Source organism: Myotis davidii, unplaced genomic scaffold, assembly GCF_000327345.1.
Source record: "Myotis davidii unplaced genomic scaffold, ASM32734v1 scaffold425, whole genome shotgun sequence".
NCBI classification, from domain to species: Eukaryota; Metazoa; Chordata; class Mammalia; order Chiroptera; family Vespertilionidae; genus Myotis; species Myotis davidii.
This window is the reverse complement of record NW_006296413.1, coordinates 1,977,131-1,993,533: the sequence shown is the minus strand read 5'-3', so window position 1 is coordinate 1,993,533 and position 16,403 is coordinate 1,977,131. Positions and strand designations below refer to the sequence as shown.

The window sequence follows — 16,403 nt, the reverse complement described above, 5'->3', positions numbered from 1 at the left end:
AGCTGCCTCCTGCACATCCCCTACTGGGGATGTACCCACAACCAAGGTACATGCCCTTGACCGGAATCGAACCTGGGACCTTTCAGTCCGCAGGTTGACGCTCTACCCACTTAGCCAAACCGGTTTCGGCGAAAAAAAGAAACATTAAAAGCAAGAGGGTTTGCCTAAGCATTACAGTTTTAAAAAGGTATCTTTCCAAATTGTGATGTAAGCAACACTAACTGCATAAGGCTGCCCTGGGTAATTCACCGACTCCAATGTACACACCCCAGTCTTACCTGCTGCTTCCTGGTGGGGAACTTCCCCAAGTTTGCTCTGAAAAAGGGGTACTTCTCATAGTTATAATCATACATCCACTCACAGAAATGGTTCGCAATGTCGAATCCCCTGAAAAAGAGAGATCAGAAATGCAGAGAATGAGGCAACTGCCCACACCAAACTCCACGTACAGAGAGAGGCCGAGTCATGAGCATCCCTCCTGGCCACGCACTGGACTTCCTGAGGTCCCAGAAGTACACCTGCTTCAGGGTCGGGTCAGGGACAGCCAACGGGGCCACTACCAGAACCAAGGAAGCAACAAAGCGCCTCCTGACCTGCCGCTCAGAGCAATTGCTCGAGAGCATTTTCCTGCCATCAGGCCTCTTATGAAAGGAAATGATCTCTGAGCAAAAGGAAGTACCAGATTCTAGATTCTGATCACGCGCAGCCCAGCTCCCCCAACAGGAGCTAAGGAGCTAAGGACGGGCTGCACAGCAGCGGTGAGGCCATCCCGCCTGGGGACAGAAAGCATTGCTTCCAGAAGAAACTTTGTAACGTACAATATTGTTACCTATTTTCCCCTATAGGTGTTTCATACACATATTCAAATAAAATAGTATGGAAGTGCCCTGGCTGGTGATTGAAGGGTCCCGGGTTCGATTCCAGTCAAGGGCACATGCCTGGGTTGTGGGCTCAATCCCCAATAGGGGGCGTGCAGGAGGCAACCGATCAATGATTCTCTCTCATTATTGATATTTCTCTCTCTTTTTCCCTCTCCTGTCCTCTCGGAAATCAATAAAACTATATATAAAAAAATATTATGCAAGTAAAACACCAACACATTACCTATAATTATTTTCTTTTTTTAAAAATATATATATTTTATTGATAGTATTGTAGACGTCTCCCATTCCTCCCCGTTACTTACCTGTAATTATAACTGCTGTATTCAAAGTCGATGAGCATCAGTTTCTGATTTTCCAAATTCTCTCTCCCTTCCAGCAATAAGATGTTACCTGCAGAAAGGTAAGCATGACATGACTTCTACTCTGGGCAGGTTTCACATTCGAAAGTGTAAGTCTGAACAGCAGAGCGAGTCTCTGACCCTTTCAGGGATGCTAACCACACATGGAGGGAAGGTGGCCGAGTGATGGGTGGCTCCTGGAGCAGCACTCTCCTGGGAGGCCTGTCCTGTGGGGGAGGCCGGGGTCCCTGTCTGTTCACAGTAGCCACAGGTGTGCGGCCCTGGGTTCTCCCTGGGTTCTCTGGACACGGGGCACAAAGGGAAATGTCTTTTTGGCACGCTAGAACTCTAGCTACCCCGACACCCCCACCGCCCCGAGATGGGGACGCTGGGAGGCTGTGTTCTGGTGTCCTCCCCGCCAATGAGAATACCAGAGGTGGGTCAGACATTACAGGGCTCCAGGGACCACATCTGGCCCCACCGTGTGGCCCTCACCAGGCTTTCTAACCAAGACCACAGACAACATCCGTACATTTCCTTTAGGGCTGGATTCTGGGCCAGAAGTGAGTTGGCCACCACACTGACCCTCAGGCCTACATTCTGAGACCCCCACACTCTCCATAATGCCCAGCATCTCAGTACCCATGGGCGGTGGGCGAGGAGGGCCCGCCTGGCTCATCTACTGGCCACTCCCTCTGCAAGGATTCTGCAGGTGGCACCATTTCTAGGCTTTTCAGCAGCACCCGTTTGCAGTGGCCACGGAGAAGTAGAGGCAGATGCCCACAAAGCAGAACAAAGTAAATGAACACCGTGCACGCCATCCTCTCACACGCTGCCATCACAGGCCAGCTGACCTCCCTCACACACAAACTGGCTGATGTGTTTATATGTTGCTTGATCAGACTTGGCTGGCAACGATCAGCTAATTACTAAAAGGTACTCTGACTTACATTAAGGTCTTACTGATGACCTGTCTTCAACAGAGACTGTTCTTAAAATTAAAACAAACTGCTCAGCCTGGCCAAGGGCCCAAAGGTGGACCACAGGGCAAAGCCACACCACAGCAGAGTCATTACAAGGTGTGAACTGATGTTCCGCAAGGAGGTGGCTCTGATACGCTGCAAGGTGCTGCCCTGGATGGGCTTGGCCCAGGACGGACCGAAGCAGCGGACCTGCCCTGGTTCTGCTCGTCTAGGTTAACAGTCAGGTCCACCGACAGGCGTCAAACACTGAGACTTAGGAAGTTGAAGGCCTTTATCCCAGCTCCCAGTTTAAGTGAATATTCTGATTTTTTCTGAATATATATTTTTTTTACAGAAATGAAATGATATTCTACATGTTTTTCTAAAACTTGCTTTTCTCTCTTAATATATCCTGGAGATTTTTCTATTGGCTTGTATAAAATTCAACCGCTTTTTTTTTTGAGAATTTTTATGAATTTATTTGAGCCAAATTCATGACATGCTGAGAAGCAAGATCTCTAATGCTCCCTCTTTCTTTTTAATAGTTATGCAACACTTCAAGTCTGGCTGTGCCTCAAATCCTCTCTCTGCCTGCATACCTTGCATTTGCTATACACCCTGGAGGCTATCTTTTAGTGTACACACACACACACACACACACACTGGGGGCAAGTCTTACCTTCTTGACAGTCATTATGACAAAATACAACTGGAGATGGAGTGGATTCAAGCAATGATCTGGAAAAGGAAGGTTTTGATATTACTTACCAAACTTTTAAGAAACGCAATGCAAACAGTCCTGCTGTCTCAGCAAACCCTGCACTGTATTAGTGCTCCCAACAACATGGCCTCTGGGTAATGTCTGTCACTTGTGAAAACTCTGTCCTATGTGGGCCAGGCCCCAGGACAGCCTGTGCTCAGTCTCTCCCTCTCCTTCCCTCCTCTCCCCATCCTCCTCTCAACTTTCCTCTCCTCCTGCAGTCCCTCCTCTGAGCCCAACTGACCCCTGACCAGAGCACATCCCTTCAGGCCGGTCTGTTTTGGCCTCTGGTTTCCTTGAGAACACTTATCACAACTTCACATTATTTTCTTTATTTACTTGTATTCTGTCTCTCTTGATAGAACAGAAGTGTCTTGAAGAACGTCTTGGTTACCGTTTCCTCAGCACCAATCACAAGGCCCAGCTCAACAGACTCTCAAATACTGAGTATTAAAGGTGTAGATACTCCCACTTGGGGCATGTGTGCTGGGAGTCTGCATCCCCGGCTCCGAAGACTCCATGGTGGCATCTACTTTGACAGCAATGTCAAGCTTCCTCCTGTATTTCCCCACAGCTTGGGGTGCACTGTTCCCCTCATTGGCTGACACTCCCAGCCTGCCCCCACGATTGGTTGTTTTGTTTCAGAAAAAAAACTACTACCCTGGGTGCACTGCTGCCATAGCCCAGCAACCATCCCCGTGGCATTGCACTCCCACCATGAAACCTTTTGTGACCACCAGGAAGTGACATCACTCCTGTAAACTAATGCCAGGTGACAAACCCATTGTTTAAAGCCATCCTGCAAAACAGATGTAAATGCCGGACCTGAGGCAATGCTTATTAGCGATTATTGACAGCTGTGTTGGTGACTAAGAAAATTTACATTTCTGGATGCCTACTTCCTAGGTCAGGAAATGGATGCACATACTGACCTCAGGTTCTCCAGTTCCAAAGGCAGGTTGTAACTGAGGAATCTGTGGAGCTGCTTCACCTTGGCTCCCTCGGTAAACTTAATTCTCAGCACTTGATTTAGATACCTTGCAAAAAGAGAGAGAACAGAAACGCACTGCTCAACCACCATGCTTGTCCTTGGCTCCAGTTCAATGTAACCAGCAACGCCAGGGGCACCGGATCTCCATGACAGGGGAAAGCAAAGGGCATGGGGTCCAGGCACTCTGGAAGCAGACTTCCTGCCCATTCACTGTTCAGTGGCGTTTCCTGGTTCAGGAACTGATTCTGACATGGAAGAAAGATCTACTCGTGAGGCATACACCACCAGCTAACAGCTGCACACCTCTGGCACCACCGGGAGCTGCCAATGTAAAACTAAAGTTAGAGAAAAATGATCTGACCACTTACTTTTCCATTGTTCCAAAAAGCCATTTCGGTTCCTTATTGAATGGCATCTTCATGCCATGAAATGTGGCCATTTTCTCAGCTACTTCCGCAGAAATATCTGGCAAACTTAATTCTTCAGTCTCTAATCGCCGGCTCTGAAACAAAAAAGGGTGTTAGAAAATGGCATTTATCCAGGTAACCTAGGAAGTGTGAGCTCCCACAATCTCCAAGGATGAGAAGCCAGGTTTTGTGGGTGTCTCAGTCTCAGCCAATACACAAAACTCCCTTAAGAATGGGCACTGTGCCCAAAGATGGTGACCCACCAATTGCCATGACCTTTCTTCTTCTTTTTTATTTTTTTGTTAAATATATTTGTATTGATTTCAAAGAGAGGGAGACAGAAGCATCAATGATGAGAGAGAATCATTGATGACGTGATTCTTGCATGCCCCTCCCTTGGAATCCAGCCTGCAACCCAGCCATGTGCCCTGACCTAGAATCGAATTGTGACCTCCTGGTTCATAGGTCAACGCTCAACCACTGAGCGACAAGGGCCAGGTGCCAGGGCACTTCTTGATGAGGGGCAGGCCACCTTCAAAGGTCAATTTCGTTTTGAAATTTTTAAACTGAATGTTTATTCTCCCACATAATTTGTGACTGCCCTCTGCTGACCCAACACTAAAAGTATGCTCCCTTCTCTCGGCAAAAAACCCAGGCTTTCAGCAGTTTATCACTTGCCCCGCCTCCAGCTCCATCAGCTGGAACAGTCCACTCTGACACATGCAGGTGAGGTGTGGTGTTCAGCAGTGCTGTAAGCTCAGCTGAGTCCTGTCCCACTATTCACAGTGGGGTCCCCAGCACCTGCCTAGACTGGTACAGAGAAGGCTCTCAAGAAAACATGCGTCCAGCAAGTGGGCCTATTCCCAGCTTTCTTACCACAGCCTGAGGACAAGCGTGTGTGGCTGCTTTTCCACAGCTATTCACAGGAGCTCAGTAACCTAAGACTTGTCTATCTTTCCCACAACTGCTCCCCTATAGAAACCCAGAGACATTTCTCTGAAAGTCCGAAGTGAGGCACGGCTGGCATGACTCAGTGGTTGAATGTCAACCTATGAAACAGGATTCGATTCCCCATCAGGCCACATGCCTGGGCTGTGGGCTCAATCCGTGTGGGGTGTGCAGGAAGCAGCTGATCAATGATTCTCTTTCATCAATGATGTTTCTATCTCTCTCTCTCCCTCTCCCTTCCTCTCTGAAATCAATAAAAATATACTGAAAAGAAAAGGAAGAAAATCCAAAGTGGGATAGCACAGGATAAAGAGTGTGTGTCCCCAAGCTAGGGAAATATACTCATTGCAAAACTACATGGCCACGGGCACATTACTTATACCTCTGCCTCGTTCTCCAGTGTCTGTGAAACGCCAACATGCTGTGAAGTTCCTGACAAAGCTGCTCTGAACTAGCTCAGACAGTGCGGGCAAGTCTCCAGCCGGCACCTAACCAGACAGTTTCAACGAGCCGCAGGTGCCCTATGATTCAGGCCGAGGCCCATCAAACTCAGTCTCTCTTCAACTCTGGATTCTCCACAAATGACCATGCTGTGGTAGGAACAGCGCACTCAGCTTTTAGTGGCAGGACACGGTGGACTAATTAAGGAAGCTCACTCAGCTTTCTGAGCTGCTAAAAAGTGCTGGTAGCCCTGGCAGGTGTGGCTCAAGGTGCGTCGTCCCTTGTCCCGAAAGGTTGCTGGTTGATTCCAGTCAGAGCACATGCCTATTTATGGGCTCAACCCCTGGGAGGCGTGTGCAGGAGGCAGCCAAATGATGTTCTGCTCGCACATCAATGTTCCTCTCTCTCTCTCTCTCTCTCAAAATCAATTTTAAAAATTTAAATTTAAAAAGAAAAAAAAAGAATTTAAGTCACATTTACTATTTCAGACCAGTCACAAACACATCTTACCGGGATAAACTGCTCCAGGCGGCCTTGCGGAAAGATGCCATAGAGCTTCGGCCCAAGCGACCTCTCTGCAAGAATGGCAAACATGACGCTCTCCAGAACCATGGCCTCGGTGCCCTGAAACATACCAACACAGCAGACATTAGCGAGGGCTGACTTGGGCCAGGCATCAGAGTGCTTTCCCACGAGCAGTGTCACCGGGTCCCGCACCAACACTTAAGATCAGGCATCATTATCACCCATATTTAAATATGAAGAAACAGGTTAACATCTGGAAATTTGTAGGATCCATGTTCAAAGCACTATACAGATGAGACTTAAAATTAACTTTAATTAAGGTCGCTGACTCCAAAAATGGAACAATATCTGTCAATCCTTTATTGCTCCTGTTACTTTTAAAGCCTGTGTGAGTCCCACCCTGGGCATCTTGTCCAAGGTCACAGGACCACCATGCTGGTGAGGGTGGCCAGTGCCAGAGGTAAGCGCAGGGGCCAAAAGCCTGCTGGCTGACCTGGCTGTGTTACAGTGAGCTTCCTAATTGCTCATTCAGATCAGGGGTCTGTTTTCTGGCCCAAAGAGCACCTGAACCTGGAGCATTCAAGGTTTCTATTTTCTGCTATTAACCCCAATCTTCTCCTCTGTCATTTAATATTCCATTTTCTTGCCAAAACATCTATGATGCTCATATGATTCTGTCCTAAAAATGAATGTGGATCTATAATCATTTTGCCTTCAAAATTCATGTTTTGGATTCAATTCAAACTCATTCCTTAGTTCTCTTCTCTCAGATAGCAAATTATAGCCTAAGAGTTTCTATCTGTCGGGGTGAAGGAATGGGAACTTAACCAGTGGTGCACCCAAATCTCTTAAAGCTTTTCAAACAGTTGTGTCTGAGGAGACACCAGCAGGTGTGCTCTGAAAATTCTTTGGGGGGAGGGGTTCTACCTCACCCCTTATTAAAAAACATGCTGCTGTGCTTCTGGGATGCCCCAGGACCGGCGCACCAGGTGGACAGCTTCAGACCATGTTGAAGCACCATCCAACCACCTCCACAGAGACACAAGGACAGGCAGTGGGCACCACAGCCCCGCTGAAGTAAGTCCTGTTCTGTGGGGGCCCTGCACAGCTGAACTGTCACAGCCTATCCTTGCAGCCAACTGGCCTCAGGGTAAATCTCTCTCATTGATATGCCAAGAGCAAGTAAGGCTCAACTACAACAGGAGGGTGTGTGTACACATCCCACACGGGGTCGGGGTGGGAGAGGGGTGGGTAGAGCATACCTAGAGTGCCCAAGTCGGGTGAACAGGGAGGCTTGCCACTGGACCCTACAGGACACCTACTATACTAGTACAAGGCAACTCTACCAAGCCTGGGAGACATAACAGCTGTATCTAATACATAGAAACAAACACAGGGAGGAGAGTAAGAAACATGTGAAAGGACAGAACAAAACTCTAGAAAAAGAACTAAACAGAACGCAGATAAGCAATACTAATACAGAGTTCAAAACACTGGTTATAAGGATGTTCAATGACTTAAGGCAAAAGTAAACAAACTTGGAGAGAACTTCAACAGCATCAAAGAGGACATGGAAACCATAAAAGAGAACCAGTCAGAAATGAAGGATACACTAACTAAAATGAAGAATAATTTACAGGGAATCAACAGTAGGGTAGATGAAGCCAAGAATAAAAACAGCAACTTGGAATATAAAAAAGCAAAAAACACCCAATCAGAATAGCAAAGGGAAAAAAGAATCCAAAAAAAGTGTGGATAGTGTAAAGGAGCCCTGGCACAACTTCAAATTTGCCAACTTCGCATTATGGAGGTGCTAGAAGGAGAAGAGCAAGAACTTGAAAACCTATTTGAAGAACTGGTTAACTTCCCTAACCAGGTGAAGGAAACAGACATACAAGTCCAAGAAGCACAGAGTCCTATACAAGATAAACCTAAAGAGGCCTACACCAAGACACATCATAATTAAAATACAAAAGGTTAAAGACAAAGAATCTTAAAAGCAGCAAGAGAAAAGCAGTTAGTTACCTATAAGGGAGCTGCCATAGGACTGTTAGCTGATTTCACATCAAAAAGTTTGCAGGCCAGAAGGGACTAGCAAGAAAGACTCACTGTTATGAAAGGCAAGGACTTACAACCAAGATAACTCTACACAGTAAAGCTATCATTTAGAATGGTAGGACAAATAAAGAGCTTCCCAGACCAGAAAAACCTAAAGGAGTTAGTTCATCACCACCAAACCAGTATTACATGAAATGTTACAGGGTCTTCTTTTTAAAAAAAATTTTTTTTAATTTATTAATTTTAGAGGAAGGGAGGAGGAGAAAGAGAAACATCGAAAACATCAATTTGTTGTTCCACTTATTGATGCATTCATTGATTTTTGCACGTGCCCTGACTAGGGATTGAACCTACAACCTTGTAAAAAATCAATAAAAAAACTGAAACAAACAACAAAAAAAACCCCACGTTTCTAATCTAAATGTCCCTTACAGTTTAAAGTTTCAAATTTCATAGATTTAAACCTCACTATTATTTCAGTAATTATTTTTGCACATTGTGTCCACTTAGTGCAAAGGCTTCGGGGAACTGACTGCAACAGAACACATACGGTCCAGAACCCTCCAGAGTTGAGTCAACCCATTGCCAGAAATGGTGAAGACGGAATGAGACTTAAGAATGTTCCAACCTCTGTAGCATTGCTCTGAACACTGTAAACAAGAAACATCTTTGTTCTTATATGATGTTACAGCTCAGTATTTATATGATGTTATAGCTCAGTATTTATTCACAGTGGGGAGAAAGGGGAATGGTGTGTGGAGGGAAGAATCTGGAAAGGAAGAAAATGAAAGAAAACACTAAGTCACAAACAGGACAAATGGGTAGTTAATAAGGCTCACAAGTAATCTTACAATGAGTGCATGGACTACAGGTGGTCTTTTTGTAACCCAAGGTCTCTAGGCACCCTGCTGCTTGTACTCAAGTGACCACCCAAGGAGAAAATGGTAGCAGATGGTGTGAATTCCTAGCAGGGGCCTGGGTGGAGGATAGGAGCTGTGAACCCTTGGCCTATAGGAGAAATACAAGGACAAGGTTTGGATCAGGTGGCCTGAGAAGAGAGCGCAGCATGGGAAGAGGCTGTGGACCAAACTGGAGCGTCCTAGCAGTTAATGCAATAGGACATGAGCCTAGAATAGGGATGGGCAAACTTTTTGACTCGAGGGCCACAATGGGTTCTTAAACTGGACCGGAGGGCCGGAACAAAAGCATGGATGGAGTGTTTGTGTGAACTAATATAAATTCAAAGTAAACATCATTACATAAAAGGGTACGATTTTTTTTTTTTTAGTTTTATTCATTTCAAACGGGCCGAATCTGGCCCGCGGACCATAGTTTGCCCACGGCTGCCCTAGAAGGAAAAGTAGAAGAGACAGATTTTTACTTTGTGTCCCAGCTGCCTTAGGGAAGGACACATTTCAAAATAGGTGAGGGCCCTGTTAAATGCTGCTGAGAAGTCAAAGTAATAGAACTGAAAATATACTTTGAACTTAGCTTCATGGAGGGCCTAGTGCTCTGACATTTTCAACTACCAGCAGGCACTAAGGTCTACATATAAAAGGCTCAGAATGGGTGAAAACAGAATGTCTATCACTTCCCACCTGGTGACTTCCCAGTCAGTTCTAGATCCTCAGATCAGGGTCTCCAGAGCAGGGTGCAGGTAAAACAACCACCAGAACATGAGGACTAGCAGCACTTTCATCTCTTTATTATCTCACCTCTTTTTGATGTCTGTCTTATTTTAATAACTAGTACACAATTTAGTAATTAGAAAAACGAGTGTATTTATGTGTGTACAGATACATACATACATACATACATACATACATGTGTGTTGTGTGTATGTGCACACTTGTGCGCGCACACTCCTTATATACAAACTTGGGAGAGTATGCTCCAAAGTTGTTTCCTCCCTGGAGTGTGGAGGTAACTGCTCCAGTCTCCCCACTTCTGAGCCCCAAAGAGAGGACAGGATGACATCAGTGCTCTTGACCTAAGCTCTTTTGAATTTATACATTTCAGAACGTGGGGTCATTCTAACTCAAATCTTGTAATTTGAGAAAGGTGAGGGAGACACCTTTCTACCTGGGTACCTTGCGTAAGTAAAAACACTCCTACCTGCCCGGGGAAGAGAGGCCACTGAAACACAACTGGGCAGTGATGACGCGACACAGCAGTGAAATCCAGGAGGCCTCCACCAGAGTATCATGCACAAATGTTACATCAAACTACATCTCTTAGTCCCCAAAATGCACTTCAGGTCACCCAAAAGACACCAAACATGCACTACCTCAGTAGGAACTGGAAACACCCACTGTCCTCTCAGGCTTACTGAGGTGGCTCCCATACACCAAGAGCCCATCCTCTATGACAGACAGACAACTAGGTCCTTCAGATACTGCCCCACCAGAGTGGCCAGTCGGCTAACATGGTTACACCTCACACAGATGCGGAATGGATTTCTTTACTTACTTGAAATTCATTTTCATTCTGAGCTTGTTCGGATCCCTCCTTATTACAGGACCTCTATGAATGAGAAAAAGTAAACACTTCCGGTGAGATGGGGAACAATCAGCAAGCGCTAACTTTGCAACCACCAGAACAGCCATGGGTAACAAACATCACAGATTTTTAAAGAGTGTTTCTCAGTCCACTGATGTCTAAACTGCACCACCAGTGTCCAGCACTAGTACCAGCACCCGAAGAAGCTTCATTTCTTTACAGGAAAGGGATGTGCTGTTGAGACCAAGCAGCTGTGACCCTCGCTCACTCTGGTTACCACTTCACAATTTCATTGCTGGAGGAATGGCAACAGAGGGCGCTCTTCCAACGAGGCCTTCCACAGACACACGGTCCAGCTGAGTCTGCCCTATTTAGCCAGGTGGCTCTTTACCTGGAGAAAGGCCTTCTTTCGGCAAGAACAGGGAGCACACACATGCCTGTGCAGGTGTGGTCAGCACAGAACTCACAGTTCAGAAGAAAGCCCCTTGCAGGCAGGTGATCTGGCACAGAAACTGTGCAGATGAGCCTGCCAACGTGGTACTTTTGGACTAACTCTGCTGGTTCCTCTCATTATAAATTTGTCCTCCACCAAGAAGAGGTTTGTGCAAATAAAGTCTCGAAACTTATTTCACATATTAACATATAAAGGGATATTTTCACATCACTTTCTGCAATGAAATTGCAAATGACTGGTAACCAGGATTCTAGCAGTAACAACAACTAGATCATGAACCACCATCTTCCACTCTGGCTACATTCCTTCTTCATGGCCCGGGCCATTTCTTCTCAAAGCAACCCCCACCCCAAGTGCTTTCAAACCTTCCTACTATCTTCCAGCCAGGGCCTGGGGAAGCAAGTCAGAAACTTAAGTGTCACGTCAAAAGTCTATACTCAAATATTGCCTCTAAAAATATATTGTTAAAATTAAACTAAAGTCTGCTTATGTCAGACACAGAAGGAAGCCCATAAAGGAAGCTCTTTAAAAAGTTAAGGTAAAAGATTCTTGAACACCCCATGAAAAACATACCTTTCCATTCCACAGCTTTATCAAAAATACCTGTACCAAGGGTAGAAAGTGTGGACAGGAAAAAAATGCCACGTTAAGCAACACCAGCTACTCTAGCACCATTCAAAAAACCTAGTGATTTAAAGCAACAATCCCATCCATCATACACAGAAGCAACATTCCACAGACGTTTTAACATGTTTTGTATAAACAATATATGTTCTAGCTTACTTAACATAAAACTAAACAAAATAAATATTCATGTGCATGAAGCTATCGTCAAAGACCTGCACTTACATATACTCGATAGTGTATTTACCATACAGTTAAGCACATTTTGTACAAAGTACAGAAAATACAAATGTGATATAAAACGTTTTGTGTAATTTGCATCTCTCTGATGAAAAGGTGGTACAGGTTAAATCCCGTTACAATGAAAATACTACTTCAGAAATACTTTTAGACCTCTGCTGATGGCTAGGCGTACGATGTGATAAATCTTAGGAGGGAGTAATTAGGTAATTAGTAATTAGTAATCATGAAAGCTTTAATCCAAAATACTCTCATGATTATGCTGTTACCTTAGACTTGGTCTCCTCTCTCCAGCGGCCTACAAGGTACTTATAAATATGGACTCCGTCTCTGACTTACATCTTTCCCAAAAGCACCAAGTCAATCTTGGGTGCTTAAACACTTTTTGGATGGCATGAATAAATGAAGTTTACCCTGGCACCATGAAGTTCAAGGTGGCTAGCTCAAGGCGCAACCTAGGGTGATGAGCTGACAGTTATGGCAAACGCACATCCATGATTCCAGCAGTGGCAACACTGGCTACAGTGTTAATTGGAACACTGAATGGGGCGGAAATGTCCCCAAAACATTATATTCTTTTGTTTTTTTCTCCCCAAGGGAAGTTAAGCATGAAAGAAGTTCTATTATCTGATATGGAAAGCTTCAAGACAAATAAGGAACTTGGATATCTTACTGAAATTTGTTGTAACTGGATTTGACCTGTACAGAGTTCTAAATGACTATGGTTATTCCTAGGCTGTTATTACTCAAACTGTATCTTCTTAGATACAGTTAATGGGTTATTAAGTCAACAGAAGTCCCTTTTCCTTGTCTAATGGTGCTCTCAAAAGCAAGTGACTTCATCCCAAGTTAGAATTGGTTTAGTTCCCAAGGCCATGACTTTTGAACATATTAGCAACCATTAAGTGAAAATAACTTCCCCACCCTGCCCACCCCAGTCCATCCCCAAATGCATGCATTACTTCTGCCATAAGAGCACCATCATGAAGGTAAGATGGACTTCTGCTATAGTCAACCTTCAGTTCTGTTTCCTCAGTACAGAATGCTCAGGTTCCCTCAAACCTGGGAATGAATCCAGGAAACCTCAAAACAAGAAGATATTCATGAAAAGGTGAGAGAAGAGGCCTCCTCCTGAGTTAAGCCAAGAAGAGAGATTCACACTGCCAAAAGATCAGAGACACTTCTGTCCTAGAAGACAGTAAGTAAAATATATCTTGGAATCTGTGGGATCTTACTTCAAAGGAACAAATTTATCTGAAGAAGATATCAAATATATTGTAAAAAATTTAACATGACTTCAAATTTTTTGCCAATCTGCACATTCATAAAAATTAGCTTTCACAGCTATAAAAAAAAGCTGAAAATTTTTATATTTATTAAAAATTTGAACACTGATTGGTTATTTAATATCAAATAATTACTAAGATTTTCTTAATGTGAACATTATTCTGATCCGGATATACAGAACCTTTAGATACAGACTGAAACGTTCATGGAAGAAATAGTATGGTGTCTGGAATTTCCTTCAGAATAACCCTGGAGAATGAATGTGGGCAAAGAGGAAAGAAGACTGGTCAGAAGGAAAGATATATGTTGGGCACTTGGGTTTCATCATATTCTTCTGGTCTATTTTTGCTATTTCTGAAATTTTCCATAATAAAAAGTTTATAAAAGAAACAATGAAATTTTAAGACTTAGGAAGTCATAATGCATCAAATAGACACCTAATTCTATGAATATACTAAAAACCACTGAATTGTACACTTTAAATGGGATAAAGATGTTACTACAAAAAAAGAAGACACCCAGCGATAATTAAAAATATACTGCCACTGCCTTCCTTCCACCTTCATTCTTTTCTTCCTATTTTTGTTTTCAAAGAATCTATTCATTATAATCCATGTACTCATTAGACTGTGATGTAAGAAATAAAAGACTAAAGTGATAGCAAGAATAATAAAGAGGTATGGTTTACATTTTGCTTTAATGTTACAGAAGATTTTAAAAACTGAAAGAGATTTTGATTGGCCAAGAATATTTAAATTTAAAACCCAAATTCCTAAAAGTCTAAATTCTAAGATGAGAGGATAAAGGACTTTCACTTTTTGGGGGGGGGGGGTTGTTTTGTTAAGCCTCACTCGAGGATATTTTTCCATTGATTTTTAGAGAGAGTGGAAGTGAGGGGCAGAGACAGAGAGAGAAAAAAACATCAATGTGAGAGAGACACATTGATTGCCTGCCTCCCGCACATGCCCCAACCAGGGCTGGGGATCAAATCTGCAACTGAGATATGTGCCTTTGACCAGAAATCAAACCCGGGACCCTTCAATCCACAGGCTGACACTCTATCCATTGAGCCAAATCAGCTAGGGCAGGGTTTCCATTTTTTACTTTACATACTTCCATACCTCAAAAAGTGTTTGAAAGTATACGTTACTTTTATAATAAATATATTTGGCTCAAGGTTTCCAATGTTGCTTTTTCTGACAAAATCACATTTTAAAGGTTTTTGAATTTTAAAGACGACCATGAAAAAAGTAAATGTTCATATTATAAGTTATTAGTTTTCAAAATGTTCTATTTAGTGATTTGCAGAGATAAAAATCCATTGGTAATAAAACATCTTTAGGAGCTGGGATAAGAAAATACCTCTTGATTGAATTGTCATATATAATTTTAGTGTCCAAAAATGTCCTACTTTAAGTTACTTAATGTTTCACAATCTAATCAGTTTATTTCTTTAAATTTGTTTAAGCCATTGAGCAAGACTAGCTCTTATCAGGGGCCAGTTCTTAATAAAAGGTTCCTCTAATGATGAGGGAATACTAGACTACTTTAATACAATCACAACATTTGTGAGACTAAACCAAGCAGCACTTGCTTTTCCCCAGAGTTTGTGTATGTGTGTCTATAAATAAATTAGCCCCAGTGGCATGAAGTGGCATACAGCTATCCAAATGTCATTTGTACTACCTGAAACATTTATCTTCAAAATATCTTTAAAGATCCAATACTGCTGAGCGGCTGGCGGGGCAGGCTGGAAGAAGTGATGAGTCAGCTACAAAGAAGGACATGTCATCAATAGTGTAATAAACCCAAAATGCTACCTAAGAAATCAAATCATCATCAATTATAGATAATGTCATAAGGAGGTAGCCACTGTGTTAAATACAATGGTGGCTACAGAGATTTTTTTAGATACAAATAAAAGTGTTTTATAGAAACATGGAGGACATTCTCTTCTTCCCAACAGCTCTTCCCCATCAGAAAATAACTAAATGGACTGTCTCTTTCAAAGACTGTCGCAATATGATGAAGTAGTTGGTTGTGGCCTTTAAAAATGCTTTGGACCCCTAGCCGGTTTGGCTCAGTGGTGGATAGAGCATCGGCTTGCGGACTGAAAGGTCCCAGGTTTGATTTCAGTCAAGGGCACGTGCCCAGGTTGTGGGCTCGATTCCCAGTAGGGGGGGTGCAGGAGGCAGAGTGAGCATCGACCTATGAACTAAGAGGTCATGGTTTGATTCCTGGTCAGGGCAAATGACCGGGTTTTGGGCTCGCTTCTCAGTGGGGGGCGTGCAGGAGCAGCCAATCAATGATATTCTCTTCTCTCTGATGTTTCTATCTCTCTCTCCCTCTCCTCTCTGAAATCAGTAAAAATATATTTTTTAAAAAGTGCTTTGGAATCCAGAAATGAGTGAATAAGAAAGAATAATCCAAATGTTAGCTAGACTCAACCTCTAGGGCATCTAAGATGTGGTCCAGGAAAATCCTCTCTCTCCATTGACCTGTGATTACACTTGAGAGCTGAGTCCTGACCCACACCCAGTCTCTCACATTCACCCTGACAATAACAGTTGTTCGTCCTCTTCTGAATGCTCAGTAACACTGGACCTGGAATGACGTGGGCGTCTTTACTGTGCAGCCTACAGCTCTGAAGACTTCTAAGATTCACCCTGGTTTCTGACCACACTCAATTCTCCAGGAGAGGACAGGTTCTCAGCACGGGGATGGCAACTGTCACCATGCCTATTAATGATGGGACTGGATTCCTCTCTGCTGAGCTGGGGTGGAAAAAGCTTGAGAATCTTAACTCCACAGAAGGTACAGCAGCCATGCGGCTGTTTCCATTACAATTCTGCAGCACGCTTTCTTCTTAATGTTACCATGGACCCTAACCTTACTTCTCCAGGATTTCTAGGGGTTTTTCACTGTAATTATATTTTTGATGTAAATTATTGCTTTTATGGTTTCTTACAGCATTTCCTGAAAATA

The 16,403-nt window shown here is 43.6% G+C and overlaps 1 protein-coding gene across 1 annotated transcript in view; it reads right to left on the bottom strand.

Moving 5' to 3' along the window:
• The window catches only part of CHKA (choline kinase alpha), a 30,770-nt gene that overhangs the window by 6,616 nt on the left and 7,751 nt on the right, over positions 1–16,403 (bottom strand). The window contains exons 3-9 of the mRNA XM_015568952.1: positions 10,784–10,837; positions 6,242–6,355; positions 4,304–4,437; positions 3,877–3,981; positions 2,864–2,922; positions 1,187–1,274; positions 279–387 (exon numbers count right to left, since the gene is read on the bottom strand). Of these exons, the coding sequence (XP_015424438.1) occupies positions 279–387; positions 1,187–1,274; positions 2,864–2,922; positions 3,877–3,981; positions 4,304–4,437; positions 6,242–6,355; positions 10,784–10,837 (663 nt within the window). The remainder of the gene's footprint in view (positions 1–278; positions 388–1,186; positions 1,275–2,863; positions 2,923–3,876; positions 3,982–4,303; positions 4,438–6,241; positions 6,356–10,783; positions 10,838–16,403) is intronic.